This window comes from Poecile atricapillus, chromosome Z (assembly GCF_030490865.1).
Source record: "Poecile atricapillus isolate bPoeAtr1 chromosome Z, bPoeAtr1.hap1, whole genome shotgun sequence".
Classification (NCBI taxonomy): Eukaryota; Metazoa; Chordata; class Aves; order Passeriformes; family Paridae; genus Poecile; species Poecile atricapillus.
The window spans coordinates 36045957-36067335 of NC_081289.1; the positions used below are offsets into that span (position 1 = coordinate 36045957).

At 36.6% G+C, this 21379-nt stretch overlaps 1 protein-coding gene across 1 annotated transcript in view; it reads right to left on the minus strand.

The window, feature by feature from the left end:
• The window catches only part of LOC131573488 (protein O-mannosyl-transferase TMTC2), a 235992-nt gene that overhangs the window by 43304 nt on the left and 171309 nt on the right, over positions 1 to 21379 (minus strand). The window contains exons 8-9 of the mRNA XM_058827489.1: positions 13833 to 13954; positions 212 to 293 (exon numbers count right to left, since the gene is read on the minus strand). Of these exons, the coding sequence (XP_058683472.1) occupies positions 212 to 293; positions 13833 to 13954 (204 nt within the window). The remainder of the gene's footprint in view (positions 1 to 211; positions 294 to 13832; positions 13955 to 21379) is intronic.

Below are 21379 nucleotides of genomic sequence, written 5' to 3' on the forward strand. Positions count from 1 at the left end.
CTCACAGGAGGAAAGCTATGCAAAATATGAAAATCTTCACCTCTCCTTCTACAATGATTGAAACATTGTAATGAAGTACTATATGGTAGATTAGTTTCTTTCCTTTTAGAGAAGATATTTTGCCAGTAGAACTTTTCAAATCTTTAATCACTGGGAGAGATTAACTGCAAGCCTGGAACACGTGTTGAAATCCTATCTATCTGAAACATACCATAATGCATGTAGCAGTTTCCTTTGGTAGGATCCAGCTGAATAGCCTTCATGAAGTACTTCTCTGCCTCACTCTTGCGTCCCTAAAAAAAAAAAAAAAAGGGGTGAAATTATTTTAACAGTGTGTCACCCTAGAGCAATCATGTACAGTTAAAATTTCCAAACTCCAGGCACTGCAGAAAAACAACTACTATTATCACTAGACTTTAACTTAAATAAATATGAGTGTTTAAGTACCACAGTAAGTTTTGTGGTCAGCTACTTTATGGTGCAGATCTCCAGACTAAGGAAGAAATGTATCCAACATTATCAATGTTCAAGAAGTAAGGAAGTGGTAGGAACATATTGCAAAAATGGCAACCTTTGCAATATTGGGGTGAACATCAGTTCCATGCTACTTTTCTCGACAAGCATTACACTCACCCAAGCTAAACTCAGAAGGGAAACTAGGACAGAACTTTAGTCATGCTCTTAAGAAAAAAAGTCAGTGAGGGCTGGGGGAGGAAAAGCATGTTATGGTTCTACGAAATCATAGAATCCTAGGAGTTCTCATGTTGGAAAGGACCCTTAAATATTCACTCCTAATCCCTGCTCCTCACAGGACTACCTAAAACCATGTGACTACATGTTTTCCAGATACTTCTTGAGCTCTGACAGGCTGGGTGCTGTAACCACTTCCCTGCAGAGCCTGGTCCAGTGACCAGTCACCTTCACAGTGAAAAATATTTTCTGAATATCCATTCTGAATGCCCCTGAGGCAGCTCCATTTCTTTTCCTCGTATCCTAAAAAATACTATATACACAGCCAAAGGTAAAGTTACCACAAATGAAAGTACATAAATAGAAACTATTTTAGGGTTTAATGTGGAAAGTTAAAATAAATATGTGTTTCTGATTTTAATGTGGGAAGTCAGATTTTATCAGAAATCAATTCTGACAATCATAAAACAACTGTAACAGAAATGCTAATTTTTAAAGACAATGGTCAAGGGTATGACAATCGGTCAGGGAAAAAAAGAACCAAAATCAACAAAACCACAGCCTAACAGAACTTATGGTAAAAAGAATAGACATTTTCTGAGACAGGGATTTTCTTATCACTGGAATCACCAAATCTCTATAGGTCCATTATGGTATAGAAGTGCCAGAGCAGATGCATTAGTGGTCATTATTCTTGAAAAAACAGTGATATTGGATTAGGCTAGTCTGATACTCAAACACAAATCACTATCACATATTCACTAAGACACCTGCAACCTGTTTATCCCTATCCCAACAAAATTAGCTGCTGTGGTTTGTGCTATAAAATAGGCAGCCTGCAGAATAAAGAACAGTTGAGCTTAACCCCTGTGGAAGAAAGGCTTTGTGGTCTGCACCTCTCAAGTTGCCTTGAGTGTTATTTCACAGATACAGCCATATAGGCTTTCTCAAGTTTTGTGGTTTGGAAACAGACATGGCACACATCCTGCACTATCCCACAAGTTAACACAGAAATAACAATGAGGTCTGTTCATGATTACAGCTGCTTTAGATTCTCAGTATTTCCCTCAGGGGTCTTAGAGACAATAAAATAGAGTGAAGGAAGTTGTGCAGCAGACCAAGAACTGTATGAAGACCAGGTTCCACCAAAACCAGCAGAGGCCACATTTCAAGAGATCATCCTGGCAGAGATACGAGCAGGCTTAACATTTATAGGATTCCAGTTTCACAAAATGAATGTTCATTGGAGATAAGAATTCAGCCTTATTATATTGTAAACTTTCTTTGGTAAAGCCATATTCCTTACAGCCAAGTCGACATGGCACAAGATTCCTACCAACCAAATGGTACAACTACATGATAGAGCACACTATCTTATACTGCAGTGGCTCATCCTGCTTTATTAAAAAACCCAAACAACTAAACAACAAACCCACAAACAAAAAGCCCAAACCAAAAACCGTACAATATGTTGCCCAGACTGATTCTTCTTCTTTTACTAGTGCAGTAAAGACATACATACATATATATATATATGCGTGTGTATATATATGTATGTAGGTGTATGTGTATGTATATATGTATATATATGTATGTATATCTAAAACACAATTTTTTTTAAATAGCATGTAACTATAGTTAAGAACAAAAAATGAATAAGAAAATAAACATCAATTAAAACAATTGGCAGGATGAGATGATAATCAAAAACTCAATTTTGCACATTAAATCTGAGGCTGGCAATTGTGGTCTGCCAAAAGTTACAATGGCTTTTCTAAGTCTAGCATTGAGGCTTCAAAATGAGAGGCACTAAGCATATGTATCATGAATACTGACAGAATGAACATCTACAGATTTTGCATAATTGCCTTTTTTAACAGAGTCACATAATTAGTTTTAGCTGGTTGCACTCTGTGTCTATTTCTAGAACATCAAAGCACAGTTCATTGAATACAGTCACAAAATTGTAGCTTCTACATACAGAACTATAAGGCCACAAACATTTGTCAAACATGATTAATTTTTATTTACTGGAATCACCAAAAATACATGACTGCTCTACTCTTTTTGGCACTTTCCAAATGGCATGCTGCACTCAAGTTCAGGCTAGTCAGGAGACCTACAATACACAATGATGACAGGTGCCAGTATACATAACATCAAAAGAACTGTGCTATTTACAGGCTCAAATGGTCATTTCACAGATAAAGGGGAGAAAAATCTTTAATTATATCAGCCAAGACATTAAGTCCTCTGATTAAAAATAATCAGCAAAGTTCCATTTGTTCATGTTGGCCATCAATTTAATTTATATACATTTGTCAAAAATTATTTTAAAAAATGAATGAAAGTGTTTTCTTGCAGACTGGCATTGTGAGGAACCTTGCACAACACCACTAAAATGTCCTGCTTAATGCAGTCTACTGCTAAAATGTCAATACCTCAGCATAGATTTAATACACATCATTTTTTGTGTCAAAATATGTAAAATACAACCGCTTGACAGAATCAGGCTATTTCATAATTAAAACTTAGTATTTATCAACCTTTTTTCAATTATCCAATATACATCTTAACTATCCAACAGAATGCAGATGCTATGCAGTTTACTTGACAGTAATCCTGTCATTGTCCCTTTCCCACATTTCTCAGCATTAAATAAAACAAATGGTATAAGAGAATGAAATTATAACTCTTAAAGAAAATCCAATTAATTGTTTTAACAGCTGAAAAATACTCATTTGGGGCAGGAAGCCATTTGGTGTGCATGCTCACTGTTACATGTATTCACCCATACAAACACAGGAATTGAGAGCTACTGGAAACCTCCCAATTTCTAGCAGCAGGGTTTGAAGTCATACATGCACAATGACATACTCTGGCAATTTTACAAAGCAAAAAACTCTAAGTTTACAACCACATGAGAGCGGACTTTTTTAAGGATAAAGAAGTTATTCATAAATTTTAATGAAAATACTTGACAGCCCTGAAGATTAATAATGGGATACAAAATACCTTTCTCCTCTTGGTCACCAGTTTACATTCAGTCCAGGTCAGAGGCTAATGAAAAGGTGCTATATGACAGCTCAGGAGAAATGAGTGGGTGGTCCCAGCCCAAACACTAATGGCGATCCTCTGCACAGATGCACTGGCATATTTATGGCTTTTCAGTGCAGAGACTAATAAGACAATAATAAAACAATCAATGTCAATCTCCTTGCTGAAGAACTTGAACATGATGAAGACACTTTAATAATTGATTTGAAAGACTGGCTGATATTTGCCTTACTGGATCTGGACCTAAAGCATATAATAAGGACAAACTTCCCAGAGTTTTCCATTAATAAAGAGAATATCAGTCCCCCTCTACCCTGTCTCATACCCAAATAAACATTTATTGCCTCTGATTACCATCTTCCAGCAACACCAATAAATTTAAAAAGGAAAAAAAAATAATTTAAAACTGCAGGTAAGTAATACAGGGCTCTTACAACATAACACAAGTTGTCCTGGTTTTCAGAAACACCTTTCTCTCCACAAATCATGCAGACTCTAAATCAGAATGGCTGGGTGCTTGCAGTTTTTGAAGACAAACTGTTAATTGTTTAAATATTACTTCAGAAGCTCAATTTTTAAAACAAGTTCTTAGCAACTGACTGCAAGAGGGTTTTTTTTGTTGGTTGCTTCTTCCCTAGAGACCAAATCAATGTATCTGTGCTTGCTAATATGGTCAGACAAACAGCTTATCTGGGCTTTCATACAAATTAAATATAAATGACTGTTATGATCACCAGAACAAATGAAAGAGAGCCAACTAAGGGCAGTTCTACATTATAATATACATTATAATTACTATATACATTAGTAAAAGACTGTATTTATCCTTAAAATATTAAAAAGCTGAGAATAAAACTAGCATTTTGGTATCCACCCCAATTTCTTTTTCCTCAGTTTTCTGGTAAATTGTGCCAAATTCATGTTGAGGCAGCTGTTGTACTTGAGGCTGCTGGAGGCCCAGGGACCCTGCAATGGTAGTAAAACTGGAAAAGACTAATATAGCTGAGCAGCTCTGAATAACCCTCCTGTGGAAACTATGATGACACAGTGGCAACCAGTAAGGTGGTTCAACAAATTAGGTGGTCTCTGCAATTTGAACCAACTTTATATGACAAACATTCATCATTCTTCAAAAGTTACGGGGGATCACCAGTAGGACACAGACTTCATTCTTCAATACAGTTTTACCAACATTAACAGGTAATAATGTGATTGCATAAATAACTTAATTTATGCCACAAATGCAGTTAACTGTCACTCTCTACATCTGTTCTTTTTTTCTTTTTTTTGGCAAGCATTCACATTTTTAATAAAACAGATTGAATTATGAAAAGATTTATTAACCGAAGTTTGATTAAAATGTGCACACTGAATAGAGAAAACCAAATATTATGTTACATGGTTTTTTCCTCCTCTCTAGAACACTTTAAAGTCACAGACTATTCAGTGATAGTAAAAAAGTTTGAACTGAACCTGTGACTTCCTTTTCATGTTTCCTTAAGTAATTGCAGACCTGCATATCCTGTTTCATAACCAGTTCCTTTTGTTCATAACCAGTTCCTCACAACTTTTGTGAGGCACAACACAACTTAAATGGTGTGATACTGAGTAAATGAGTAATAAATTCTTCAAAAGCTTTTACTTAGCTGGACTAATGAAACAGGAACTATGGAATTGCATCTTACAATGATGTCATTGACATAGGCAATCTCTCCACCCCAGCTCTAAATATTAGTAGTTCAAAAAGGACTTTAATATCTAGTATTTGGTAGCTAAAGGGATTCCTCTTTCTTCCTTCATTTGCTGTTATTTCTACAACTCTTCCCTCTTCACTCTGAATTACAATATAAATATCTTATACCATAATTTGTATATGAAATGCTAGACCAAGTGAAATATAGAGGACTCGGATTTTTAATATCAAAGGTTTAAAATTTATCTCTGTTTCTATACTTCCTGTGCATTAAAAAGACAAATCTTGCCTTCTCATCTCATCTTTATTAAAATAAAATAATAATAACAACATGGCAGAGAAGCCATATCAGTGTATGGAAGCATGAACTGGATTACTCTGGAGGAAATTACACTATAAATCTTTATCTACCAAGTCAAGGTAATTCACCATACATTAAAATTTAAAATAAATGTAAAGCAACTTTCTCTTTGTTGTGACATATCCACATAACTTTGTCACTGAGGTCATGACTAACATTCTCCTTCCCAGTCATTTCACTGGACCAGGGTGCTCACATGCACAATTCAGTACATTGCATACTTTCTGCATAACCCAGTGCGTAACCTAGTTGCTTTTGGAAACAAGCCTTGGTAGAATCAATAAAATCCAACCTCTTCTTTTAGTTTAATCCTCTATTTGTACCTTAAGTGGTCCACTTCCATCTTAATATATAACATTAGTCCTCCTTCAAACAGATGCAGAATTTTGTTGAGTAAAAATCCATCTATTTTCACTGAGATACTGCTGAAGTCAGTGTGATTCTTCCAAGAGCCAAGGTTAATTACGAGAACAGTAACATAAACTGTGCTCTTGAGTGTATATCTACAGTGGCAATTAAAGGCATGATAACCAGAGAGTTGAGATTGAAGCAGTGCCTATTCCAGCTCAAAACTTACTGACTTGCGACATCACTGAGACACTATTAAGATGATACTTTTTTCAAGTATTACGTATTAAATGAATCAATAATATATTAAAGCTATTTGACATCCATTTTTTAATGTGTCCCCTATCACCAAAATCATTCTTGTTCTATTAAAGTATTCAAAACCATATAGAAAAGAAATGTAGGCATAATTTATTTTTCCCCTTGGAGGGTTTTTTTGGTTGTTCTGTTGTGGTGGTATTTTTTGTTTGGAGGTTTTTTTTTTAATGATGTATCTTATTTTTAGTCTTTCTTTTGGGATAGCTTGACGTCTAGAAGGAATTTACCTCCTTACATCACTGTTGAAACCAAGAAATATTGTGTAAAGTCTTAAGTAAACATTTAAAGAATGGATTTCATTCTACACCTTATGATTTATTTACTGTCTAGAACCCTATTGAAATGTTCACTTCAGTCATTAAGCTTTGACCATTTTGAACCAAAAATATGTATTGAAATGTGAAGTAAATTTCCAGGTTAGTCCCTTTCTTTTCTGTTTAGTCTTAAACCACATTTTATATTTTCTGATAAAGAAGTGAATTAATATCTACTCATATTTCACTGGCCAGTCAGTAGAACATAAATTCAGTATCACGCTGTTTTCACTAAGTCCTATGAGTTTCTTCTAAGCTAAATTTGGCCTATTTTTCCACAATTACTGACCAAATTACTATACGGAGAGTAACTACAGCAGCTATATCTAATCATGTAAAAGAAAAAACATCTCTCTTTTGGTGGGTTAGATCTTTAAGGTTGCTTCCAAACTCAAAACAGTCTATGATTCTTTCATGAAAGCAGTTCATCCTGTATCAGTGATGTTCTCTGTAACAAGCTTTAAACTTATGTTGAGTAAAGTGAGAAGTTTAGGGCTCCCTGTTTCCTGTCTACAGGAAGTCAGAAACATGATACCAAAGATGAGATTCCCTAAAGGAGGTTAGTGAGGGGTTATGTGCCTAAATACCTGTTCCAGAGACATTTATGAACTAGACAGATATGCTATATTTAAATGAAAATATTCTGTTTTACAATTAATTCTATTACAACTGGCATGCAGCCAAACTCATGTCCTAAGGGGACTTGAAAGAATATCTATGGATGCAATACTTCTGGCATGCAGCCAGCCCCTGAAGAAATGCAAACTCAATATAGATGTCAGCTATTGAAATTTCTGTAGTTCGGAAATCCTGTCATTCAGACTGGAGGTGTTAAAGCTCCAGATACACAAGATAACCAAACCTTTAAAAAAAGGGCTCACACTTCTGAAGTCAGTAAATCTGATTTTCCCCACTGAAGAGGGAAACCCCTTCCTTCTAGCCCCTACAAGTGAATTGCTTGTAAGCTGGGAACAAAAATGAAAATAACTCTCATTTTGCAAACTCAGAACTAAGTACAAACTGTGCATGTATTGATTATAACCCTCAAGAGATTTCAAGTGTCTAGAAAGCTTATAGTGTCTGTGCCAGACTCCAATGACAAACTGACAACAAGACAGAAAAGCAGTAGTGGCTATTGCTTGGCTTAACTTGATTTCTTAGGCAAAGCATTCTTGTGGATGCAGTGTCATTTTTATATTGTCATGATATGACTTTAACTGAAATTTCCAATTTTCATTTAAAAAAAATCTTCCTAGAAGCAGTACTAGCAGCCAAGGGATATAGTTTCCCAAAATGAAATACCTACGAGCTTTGCTGATCTAATTAAATTGACCTGTTCAGAAAATGCCTGTTCACTAATTAAAGATTTTTCTATGTGTAGGCATTTATTGGTCCCCTAAGTACTACTGAAAATATTTTTGTTTGCTTTAAAGGAGTTGATTATTAAAAGAAGAAACCATTCTAGAAGATCATGACTAGATTTAACATAGAACATTTCAATTTCTATGTCTTAGAGACAGTCACAATTCTTTTGACATCATGACTGTTCTCCCTCATTCCTGCTTTCTTCCTATTTGTGTAAATCCAGAGAGACAGAAAAAAAAGTAGCAATGAACCAGTGACATTAAAGACGACAATATGACAGATTTTTCCAACAGAAATGCAAATTTCCTTTCTGTGCTGAAACACCAGCAGCAAGTAATTACAGAAATAGTAAATGTTGAATTAGTCTATTCATTGTACACCATTCTGCTTTCCCCTGCTGTCTCATTCTTTTCTATTCTTCCTATCTTCCATTTATTTCTATGTTGTCATTTATTTATATTTATTTTGAGACGACAGTCAAGCACTACACCAATTACTGAATACAGTAGGGTATTTGATAGCAACACTGAGTAATTTCAGAACTAACCAAAAATGGCAGGATACCTCACGTCTTCTGTTTGTCAGAAGCATAAGCAACAATCAACTGCAGGCAAAAATATGGTCACTCACTGAGAAGCAATTATCTCAAAACTTCAGAAAAGTACTGAACTTCAATGTTGATACTTGACTGTCACAATCCTGCTACTTTTATACTAATCCAAAACACTGCCTGTCTCTATCATGTCTGTGACTGCCTTTTTCCCAATCCCCTTTAAAGAAAACATTTTAAAATCAAATATGTTATATTATAGGGAATCTTTTAGGATGATTATTGCTGAATAGTTGGAGCTCCAGTACCAAAATTTTACAAGGCAAAGTAAATTTTTCTTACAGCACTTTGGGTGATTTTCCAAGCCAGTAAAAAATAAGAGATTAACAGCACTGTGTGGAGCCATGTAAAATGCAAGAAAACACTGTGCAATTTTTTCCAGAGAAATATAACAAAGCCTGTAATTCCTAGATGCAGAACACTAAATATTACAATATGAGGCTAATCTAATTAGCAATTAGAGCCACTGCTGCAGACTATGCAGGGTCAACTTCACTCAAAAGAGATAAAACACAACTTAAAACATTTCTTTCCAATTGAAATAAAGCATCTCAGAGTAGCATGCTACTGTAACAACCAAACACTGACTGATGGCAGAGAGGCCAGACATTAGGAGGGAGGACTAAAGTTGTCTCTTTAGGACAACTGAAGTGCGAGGAAGAAAAAAAAATTAAAAGTCTTACTTGCAAATTATTTTTTTAGCATGACAGCCAATGCCTTCTCTTCTAGAAGGTCTGCTCATATAATGGAAAATGAATTACAGTACATGCTCAAGGCATCACCTGGCACTGTTATTTTTGACAGACTCATTTTTATCCTAAAGCTGGGAGCCTTGCAATTTAAAAGCCTTTCAAAAAATTATGCTTTTCTTTACAATGTAGAAATAAATTACCTAAGCAAGGGATGAGGCTCAGATGGTGTGGTACAAAGCTACCAGAAGATTGGCTATGTCAACTAACACATCACATTGAAAAACAAATTCCTCAAGCGATTTAAGCAGCTTAACAAGTTAAAGGTATGAAAAAGCACGTAATGCTAAAGCACTACAGTTCTAAACAGCTACATGTCCTTTCCAAAATATAAAAAAAGGACAAACCTAAGCCCCAGACAACTGGCTATTTTCCAATTACTCTAGTAACTGAGCTACTAATCATGATTTTCAACCACTAAATTATGCTGTCCTAACATATTTTCAAGAAAATTGTAGCTTCGTGAGCTGTAATTCTTAGATATAAACATATAACATGAACTAATATAGGAGCTAGGAAATTCTTGTAACTTATGATATTAGGTAACAAGACTGTAAATTCATTAGCTAGTCCTCTGGAGCTCTTAAGCTGGTCTGTTTTTTTCCTAAATATACAGAAGCATGCCCAAGTCCATTTGGGTATTACTTGTGTCTTTTCCAGCCTAAATGATTCTCTGATTCTATGTGATGCTGCTTTCAGTAAGTCTGGCAGCAGACTTGAGAAGGCAGAAAAACTGAGGTTAAAATTAATCCACTTCATTGGAATTAAAGCAAAGAAGTAAAACATAGCTGAATTTGTGAACTTTACAGGACTGACTTTACTGCTAGGGGGTTTTATATTAGAATTGTCTTTGGCTGGAATTTAGGAACTTATCTGGAAATTACCTCCTCTCCTCCCTCACACCCCCAATTTCACTGCCAGAAAAATTTTCTATCTATATTAGCACCTACATCCGCCCTTTACTTCATCAGTGATCTCACATTTCTCTCCTACAAAAGACACAGAGAACTGTTATTAACAATTTTGTCTCAGCACTTATATTCAGAAACAGGTTTGTAAAAAGTTCAAAGGTTTGATTCCAACAGATGATGGCAAAGAAGCCTCTAACACATCTCTTCTCTAACATCCAAAAACTAACTGAAGTAGGCTTTTCTCTTTCCTAAATTTACAGGCTGTGAGACAATTATCACTAACCCAGGTAGCAAAGTGTAACGGAAGAATAAGTCACAGTGGTAGCTCAAGTTGGGGCTGGGCTGAAATAACTATGTAAAAGGGAGCAGCTCTAATCCAAATCCCAATGAAGTTAATGAAGACTTCCAGGAAGCATGTCAGTTACAGCAACTATATATTTGCAATGGGAACTAATACTAGGACAAGTTCAGTACACCAGAAAGTAGACAAAATGCATTTTGTGAATCACTTAGCAGACAGTAATCTGCAACACTGATTAAGTGACCAAAATGGAGACAAACCCCACATATTTTACTGCCAAATCTCTTAATCCATTTTTGTGTTGAATATTTTTTCAGACCTGTAGCTCAAAGAACTAATTAAAATTAATGTCAATTTTCAATAGATCAAAGATAAAAGAACTTTATTTTTCATTAATGAAGTAACCATCAGAAAAATATTGTGCCCATCTGTAAATATTTTGTCATCATAATGTTTCTTGCTATATGTTTATGAAATTCTAAAAGTCAACAGGACATCAGCACCATCTTTTCAGCTTATACTGCTGTCAACAGAATGGACATCAACCCTATCTGTACATATTGCCATGAATATGAGAAGCAACAGTAATAAAGAAAAAAGTGTCAAGAGATAATAACAAATAAATGTGAGGAGAACAGATTACAGTTATGGCACAGAACAAGGATAGGAAAGCAAGTGTATGTTGAGAAAGGAAAGGTATTTTACTGCCTATCATAGTGCAGTATTCAGTGTTGAAAGCTGTATACAAATCTCCTTGCTCAGACACATTCTTCCACAAACACAGCTCAGATGTTAAAGGCACAATCCACCCCACACATATCTTCCATTTATATCCCCAGAGAAAAGTAAAGAGTTCAATTCTACTATAAAGACTCATGCAGATTTTTCATTGCTTCCTTCTAAAAGTTGGGATAATAACACTAAATTTTAATCCTATCCCTGCACTTTCATAATAAGGGGACAGAATTTAAAAAAAATAAATTAGTGGCTCACAATGTTTGGACACTTCTGGGATTTGGGGATTTTGTTATTTTGAAGAAAACTGTGAGACCTTGTTTTCCAGAACCACTGCAAGACTTTCCCTAGCAGATCTCATATTTCACACACTCAGCAGTCAAAAAAAATTAACCAGAGGAGTATTGCAGTAGGAGTGTGTGTATGTGTGTAACAAAACAAACAAACAAACAAACAAAAATTTGGATTTTATTAAGAAAACTCTTTACTTCCTGTCCTGGCTCTGGCCAGGATAGGGTTAATTTTTGCTGTGGCCAGAGGAGGCATGGCCAGGACCCAGAGGTTGTTCTATACCACCTCCCCATCCAGGAAAGGGGGAAAGGGGTCACTTCTTGATCAAAGAGCATGGTGGCAGGGTTGGGTATTGCTGAGGGTTTCTATGTTGTGAGCATTCCCACATGAATAGTTCGCCTCTCTCGTACACTTTGTTATTAATATTGTTGCTCTTACTGTTTGTTTTCTTATTTTATTACTATTTGCAGTAAGTTGTTCTTATTTCAGCCCATGATCTTTACCTTTTGTGCCTCCAATTCTCCTCTCCAGCCTGCTGCAGCAGGGGGGACAGGGAGTAGTAGCGAGAGAGTAACGCGTGGTTTAGAGTGTTACAGTGGGAACACTAAATTGGGAAATACTATCCCTAAACCACAACACTTTCCCACAGCAATTCCAATAAATTAGCACTTTTGTGTCAAAGATCTGCTAAGAAAGAAGCTGGTAACACTGAGTTTCTGCTATTATTCCTAGGTGCAAGATATCTGCTAGAAAAGCAAGGTAAATATACCAATTTTCCTACACAACCTATTTGTAGTTCTACTCTAGAAGAAGGCAAACAGTGGGTGCATATATTTGTTAATATCCCAGCAATTTTAACAGTAACTGGAAATTGTTAAAAAAAAAAAAATCCTTTCCAGGATGTGGAACTGACAGGCAGTGTAGATATAACACTACCACCTTGACTTCATTACAAGTTAAAACCTTCCCTTCTAGGCAGCTTTTAATAAAATTCTGCAATTAAGATTAACACAGGCTGATTTTTAAGTCTTCAACTGTTACTCATACAGAAAACTTTCACTGTATTTCCTTCCCCTTTTCCAAATTCAAATACTAACAGTAAATGATCTCCTGAAATTAATCATGAGCTGTTGTTTTCCACTGGATAAAAGACATCTTTTGCTTGAAGATTGGACAGCACAATCAAGACCATAGAAAAAGCTTATCACCAAGTGAAAAGTTGAGGAACTTTTAGTTGAGGAATATTCAGACTGAGGCACAAGGACTCAAGAACCATACAGAAGTGTGTCAGTAGTGCACAGAGAGCAAATATGAACCCACTAAGGTAAACAATGAAAGCAAATATAGAATAGATAAAAATGAAAGAAAAATGGGAATGAGAAATAAAAAACAAATGAAAGGCAGTTTTAAAACAGAATTATTTGAATTAATAAAATAGAAATCCATTTTCATCTTCAAAATGTGTGAACATCAATGAGGGATTGGCACTTTGCTATAACGATGATATGGAGATAGTTTACCTGGAGTTACAGGCACACCTGCAGCCAAAAATTAAGTAAATTTTACAGAAATAAGGAAGTACAACTCTTCTGATTTTTTAGAACCAGCTCTTAATAGTTAAGCAGTTCTTTCACATGGTCAAAGAGATACTCCTAAAGAATGTAAATTCAAAGCATGAGATGCTATTGACAAAGTATAGGTGACACCCAGCCATATGCTGCTCCAACAACCCTGAGTCAAACACTGAATATATTACAGAATTAATTCCAATACTTATTATCCAAAGAACTTATAACAAAGGCTTTATCAAGAGAACTTCTATCTGTGCATTACAAAGTTCCTGTGCCATTATAATTCTTTTTTTTCCAGCAGAGACATGGTACTACCTCAAGAATAGATACAATGTCTCACAAAAAAAACAAAAACAAAAAAACCAATACTAAGTCTTTAATTAGAAGGAGTAACTGAAACAGTGTGACAAATAAGGCAAAAAGCAATTTCCAGGCTAAAGCCTTCCCATCCATCCCTTTACCTTAGCTACACAAAGGACCTGAGACCACTTCCCAGGAGTATATAATAATAAACTCACCGTCAGAGCCAGCAGCTTTCCATAGGTGAGATGGGCTGGGATGTGGTCGCTCTTGGATCGCAGTGACTCCACATACCAGTGCTCTGCTTCGGGCAGCCGGCTCATTCTCATGTAGGCTTCTCCTGCAGGATCAAACAAATGCTAGTGAGAATAACACAAATTTCTCAAGGCTTCCATAATTTGTTTATCTCATAATTTTCTCTGCTTTAAATGTGCAGAGATCTAGAAAAAGGTGAAGTGCATTGAACACTTGCAACCACACCCACACACAAACGGCCTTGCAGACACTTGAGTGGGGAGATTAAGTTAAGGCTTTATTAGGGCTGGGATAGCATAGCTGAGACAAAAACTATTGTTGGAGCAGAATTGCTAGAGAGAGAACCACCTGGTAAGCTTTAGTCAAAAGTCTCAAAGTAGCAGAAATTTTACCTTATCTACTTTTCCTCCATCACTCTACATTGCAAAGCATGGAAGAGCAGGGAGAACATGGAAAATGTTTGCATTTAATCATAATAACTCAAGTACCTAAATTTTGTTTCAAAACGCAGGGAAGTTTAAGAAAACAACCCTGAAAGTATATTGAAGGGATGGGCAAGATATCAAAAAACCTAATCTCTGAATGTAGTTATATTAGGTCATCTGCCACAACTTGTTTAAATTAAAAACATAGCACCCATTATTTTAAAATTGCTAATCTTAAGAAGTCACATACAAAATGACTGAAACTGGACATTTTTCAAAGTGAAATCCTTGACAATGAGAGGCTGAGGCAGGCAATGTTGAAGAACAATATATGAATGGGATGTCGGAAAGCCTGTTATATGTTTATATATATATATTAGTATTAGATAATTGTAGTCATAAAGTTTCTAAGAAAGAGTTTAGCATACACAGCAAGAAAGTGTCTTTCTTCAAGAAGCAAATGAATTTCTCAAAGGTTGGAAACAATATGAAACAAGTATGCAATGGTAAAGAATAAGAGCTTTAAGATTAACACTCTGGATTTACACAGCTCTTTCACAAGGACTCTGGATATAAACATGCCCTTGTCTAGGTCAATGACAGTCTGAAAATGCCAATTGACGATTCAGGATTTCATCATCCCAACAGCTGATCCATCTCTAATAAATGACTAAGTAGCTTCCAAAATTATGAAGTCACAGGTTATCAAATGCTCCTACTGGAGGATCAAGAGACTACAGCTAAGAGACCCAAGTAAAGATCAGCTAAGGCTGTCTCCGGGTGAGTCACATCCTCCAGTTCTGCATTACATGAAAAGTAGTAATTGTGAAGGTACCAGCAGAGGGACCAAAGTTCTTTAATTGGATTAAAGCCAACTACCACACCTGCAAAACTTGGAGAAAAGTATTTTCAAAGAGGAAAGAAAAGTAACTCATAGCATGGGAGCTATTTTATCTCTTTATCTAGAATATTTACAGAGGCTATAGAAGATTTTCTTCATAAATAAAATTGGACAAGGTCAAATCAGATGTTTTTCCCTGTCTTTGTCACCAGAGGAGAAGGATCCCAGGCACAATGTGGCATGCAAGTTTTTAGTTTCAGGAGTTAGGGTGTGGTGCATGCAAAATGACAAAACTTCAGACCACAGATAAAATAAGCATGATGCAGAGACAGAAGTCATGCTGAGCCAAGGCTAAGGGAAACCAGCATGATTGTTAAGAACAACTAGACTTTTTTTCAAACAAACCTGCTGTATTTACAGGCTTGCATCCTAGTTTGGAAAAAAAGTCTGTGTGTCTATACTTGTCTACCTACATATAATCCTAAATCAAAGATCTAGGTAGCATTTTGTACTCATGCACTGGTTTTGATATCTGATTACACGCACAGAAGAACTCAAGTAATTCTGCTGCTGTTTAGGGCCAAAAAACCAGAACAATTCCCTCCAAAAAAGCTAGGATAAATTAAAAAAAAAAAGAAAAACAAATCCAAAAATCCAAACAGGTAAGAAATCCCAGAGGAACATGAACATCAAATTCCATGATAGGAATATCACATGTGATTTTTTTTTTTCACTATGTCAGCACTCAAAAATAAGTGACAACATTATAGTTTTATCTGCACAAAACAAAGTCAGTAAGTGCTGAAAGGATGGAAGAAGCTGGAAGTCAAGCTATATGCTCCCCTCAACTCCTCTCCCTAGCTGCATGCTTTAATGCAGAATGTTTAATTATTTGATTGCATACTATTTTTCCATGAGGCTCCTGCTTCATTAGAATACAGGAAATGAGGAATCCATATTGTTCTTTTCTTCAAGTGGAAAATCCCACCCCAACCTGTTACAGCTTGGCAGAGTTTCAAGCAATTAACAAGATGCTTTAAGAGTAATGTAAGCAGCCATAAGTGATGGAGCTATTATTTGTGGATAGTAAAGGCTGAATGCACTGCCAAATATCAAACAGATCCAAGGTTCCCATCTATTTTTCATGATAGATTCTGATATAAGAAGAGATTAAGAACTTTGGAGTACTTGCAAATTCAATTTTTAATAGGTTTTAGGAGCTCGACTACTTCACAAACTAAACTCCTAAAACTTGGAGGATGTTTCTGAGTGCAGGTACCTAGAAACAAAGCCACAATATGTCAATCTAAATATGAAATTGTAACGAAAGAAACTGTATTTCCCTGAACTTCCCAGATGAAAACTGGGAGGAACTGTTGAGTTACTTGAAGGCAGGGAGGCTCTGCAAAGAGACCTCAACAAATCAGAGAGATGGGCAATCACCAACCATATGAAGCTGAACAAGGGCAAATGCCAGATTCCTCACCTGGGATGAGGCAACTCGGGCTGTACGGGTCAGGGAACGAAAGGCTGGAAAGCAGCATAGTGTAAAGGGCGCCGGTTGACAGAAAGCTGCCAGCAGTGCCCTGGCAGCCAGGAGGGCCAACCCTGTCCTGGAGAGCATCAAGCACAGCATGGCCAGCTGGGCAAGGGAGGGGATTGTCCTGCTCTGCTCTTCAGTGGCACAGCCTCACCTCCACTGCTGGGCGCAGTTTTTGGTGCCATGATATAAGTTCTTAAACTATTAAAGAATGTCCAACAGAGGACAATGATGATGAAGGGCCTTGAGGGGAAGCCTTATGAGGAGCAGCTGAGGTCACCTGGGCTGTTCAGCCTGGAGGAGATTGAGAGGAGACTTCATGGCAGTTATGACTTTATTTGGAGGGGAAGAGGAGGGGCAGGCACTGATCTCTTCTCTGTGGTGAGCAGGGACAGGACCCAGGGGAATGGCCTGGGGTTGCTCAGGGGAGGTTTAGTTTGGATATCAAGAAAAGGTTCTTCACTCAGGGGGCACTGGCTGGGCACTGTAACAGGCTCCCCAGGGAAGTGGTCACAGCCTGACAGAGTTCAAGAGTCTGAACCATATTCTTGGGCACATGGTGTGGCTTTTGGGGACAGTGCTGTGCAGGGCCAGAAGCTGGACTTAACGATCCCTGTGGGTGTCTTCCAACACAGATCATTATGTGATTCTGTGACTCTTTGCAGATAATATAGGTGAACACTTTTTTCTAAGGAACCTGTATCAAGAATTCCTATATTATAACTGATTAGAACATAAATTACTACAGAAGGAAGCACTGTTAGGGGGTCTGTTATTAATTCCATCTTCTAAATGAAGAAAAGAAAAAGTTGAAAATTGACAACAGCTCCTATCACTGCCATACTCAAAACCCAGAATAGAATCAAGCAACAGGTAACTGAACCATTAATTCAATCAAGTGAATTTATGCATTAGGCTGATGCAATTTAATAATAGCTATGCCACCTTAAGATAATTTTCCAACAAAATGTCAGAGAAAACATGTATGGATTGATTTCTGTAATTCAGGATGCATTTGAGTGCCTGAGATTAAAATATGAAAAATAATATTTGCCATTTATAATCATGCATTCTTATAAACTTGCAACACAAACAATTTAGGCATCAGAAAGATAACAAGAGTGTCCACTGGCAGAAAACATGCAAACCAACACATAAGCAGATTTCTATATTTACTTTAACAAATGCTTTTTTTGCAAAATCTTTCAAATCTCATCCCAAAAATCTGAAAGATCACACTCAGACACTTTATTAATAAAGCTTGTCAGATCTCTGAAGTTCAACAGAGGTAACGACGACAGAGAATGAAATTCATGGCAGTGAAAACCTTAAGATATAAATGGTCATTTATCTCCAGTCCCTAATCTGTATCAACAGAGACATGTGTGGCATTGCCTGCACAATGAGTGGTGGTAATAAATTCAACAGACAGCTAGAGTAAAATGGGCCCAATCAGTATCTCAAAACTGTTTCCAGCTTCACAAGGGTTAGTTCAGTTAATATTTTCTGTGTTTTATGAACCCATTTCTTGTTTTATTCTACTAGAAAGATCATATATTAATAACCTGTAATTCTCATTTACTAATGTAGTGCAAGAAAAACATAACCTGCAACTGAAACACCATTAAAAGAAGGGCATTAACATTTATATTAATACATCCAAAGAAATCTGCAACGAGATACCTTTTAGCTAGATTTGCACCACCAAAATTAAAATCCCTATACTCAAGTGGATTTTATTTGCCTCAAAGACAGACTACTTGCAAAACTACCATTCATCAACAGTATTTTACCAAATTTTCTCACAATCCCTGGAATTTAAAAATGATCCTTCAAAATAAAATGAAACAAAATCCCCAAAAAAATAATAAACTAGCCAAAAACCTCCCACTAAAATCACGCCAAGATATTAATTACAATTAAATATATTTGATTAACATAGCATTAACAATAATTAACACCGAATTAATAATAACTAAAAACCCATAACAATCATAATAAACATTAAATATTTATATTAAATAATGATGCTAAGAAAAGATTAGCTTGCCAGCAGCTATATTCGCTAAAGGCTAAAATTTTTCTTGATAACTAAGTGGAATGTGTTTGTAAGAAAAATAAACCTGAGGATACAAGATTTTCCAATACATACCACATATTGTTAAAAAGCAAAATTAGGTAGCATTTACATTAATGTATGTTACATGGTTCTAGCTTAACCTCTCATCTGCTGATTTCATGTTTTCTCTGCTTCAGATGCATGTAGTCACACCAAGCAAAGGACTGGTGGGGAGCATGCCAGACTTTCTAATCAGAAAGTACAATAGAACTGTGGATGTAAAAGCACTGTACCTTCACAGGTGTACAGTACTCATACTTTCAGATTAACAACATATGTCCCTCCAGCGGTCCTTCTTTTAGGACCCCAAAAGATATTGCTGAAAAGACAACCAAAAAATTATCTCCATAAAGGAGACAATGTAGGGTAAATATGCCTTGCATAATCCTTATATATGCTAATTATCTGCCCCTCAAATTTTGGCATGGTAAAACTGTAATATAGAAAACATTAAATTTGACGTGGACAAGACACCAAATGTCAAAACACCAAGGAAGATGGAGATGCCCTTTGAAAATAAAAATCTCTAATACAGACATTCCATCAGGATTTAAATTTAATTTTTCCATAATTTCTTTTAATTGGGAGTATAAACAAGTTGCCTTAGAAAATGATGGAGAGGTCTGCGTCCCTGTGTGTTGCAATAATGCGAGGAGTGTATGTCTTTGATAATGTGACCGTGCAGCTTTCTCGTGCAAATCAAGGATGCAGATGTGCTTACCATAAATGCACCTCTCTAGATATATGACTTCCCTCTTTTTTCCCTTTGGTACCAATGCATAAAATAACACAATAAATCTGAAAGCACGGTTTGATGTTATACTATACTTGTTGTATGAGATATACTGCAGCAGATTAACAGTTTTGGTTATAAATATGCAGTGCATGCACATCTTCCCAGAAACAGCTGAAGCATGTGAACATAGTGAGCACCAAGGTCTGCACAGACCAAGCATATTGTGGTTCGATTTTTTTCTTTTTACAGAATAATCTCCTTGTAGATTTCAAGGAATGTATTGTATATTATCAGGGTTTTTGATGGATGGAAGTCAATCTACATTTACTGAACAAATTCTTATAGGCCTCAATTAGCTGAAGCAAAGCCTTATCTGATTTAATCAGACCACTAAGGTACTTTTGAGGGAAAATACCTAAGTAGAAAACAGATATAAATGAAGGGCAAAATAACACCAGTTGCAGCATGGAACGGCATGGACCTTTCACAGCTGTTTCCTGCTGTACAAAGGCTTCCAGTGAAAGAAGTATACAGACTAAAATACAGGCATTGAGATCACACAAGATAGGTAATTTCATTTTCATGCCAGTACAGGTTTCTTTAAAACTCTATTACTAGAAGCACTTTCCATTTGAATCATGCCTGACTGGGATCCCTGTAGTCCATTTTCAGTATTGGACCATATTTTTGGTCTGCAAATGTTATGATTATACTTATTTTCATATAAAACCCTGCATGTTTAAAATAAAAATGCATTTCATCCTTAGAATCAGCTTTTTCAGACTACTACCTTAAGAAAACTCAAGCATTTCATATTAAAATATAGATTAATAATCCAAAGAGATAAAACTAAGAAAATCTGGGAACCTAGGGAGAAAAAAAAACAACAAACATGCTCTCAAACATTGAATCAATTACCATCTCCAACAATTTACTGCTGTAATCTTCATAACCAGCTTGATTCCCTCAAAGCTAAGTCAAAAAAACAGGAGACATTGCTATCAGCTTGAAGATTCATACTTAGAATCATAGAATCACAGAATCATTTAGGCTGAGAAAGACATCAATCATCACCAAAGTCCAACCTTTGATTAAACATCACATCAACTAGATCACTGCACCAAGTGTTACATCCAGTCACTTCTTGAACACTTCCAAGGATGGTGACTCCACCACCTCCCTGGGTAGCCCATTCCAATTCCTGACAACCTTTTCAGTGAATAAACTCTTCTTGATGTCCAGCCTCCCCTGGCACAACTTTTTCTTTTTTCCTCTTGTTGTATTGCTGGTTGCCTGGCAGAAGAGGCCAACCATGGCTACTTGCAGGTAGTTGAAAAGAGCGATAAGGTCCCTCCTTAGCCAGGCTAAATATGCCAGGCTCCCTCAGCTGCTTCATGTAGGACTTGTGCTCCAGACCCTTCATCATCTCTATTGCCCTTCTCTGGGCATTCTCCAGCACCTCAATGTCTTCTTTGTAGTGATGGGTCCAGAACTGGGCAGAGGATTCAAGGTGTGGCTTCACCAGCACAGAGAACAGAGTCAGTAACTTCTCTGGTCCAGCTGGCCACACTATTTCTGATACAAGCCAGTATGCCTGGGCACACACTGGTGGTTCATGTTCAGCTGTTGGTGACCAACACCCCCAGGTCCTTTTTCTCTGGGCTGCTTTGCAACCACTCTTCCCCCCTTCTCCTGTGGTTGTTGTGACCCAAGTACAGGACCCAGCAAATTCACATTACTAAATCTCATACAATTGGCCATGACTCATCATCAGTCCAGCCTGTCCAGGTCCCTCTGCAGAGCCTTACTGCTCTGCAGCACAGCAATTCTCTCACCTCAGCAGAGTGAC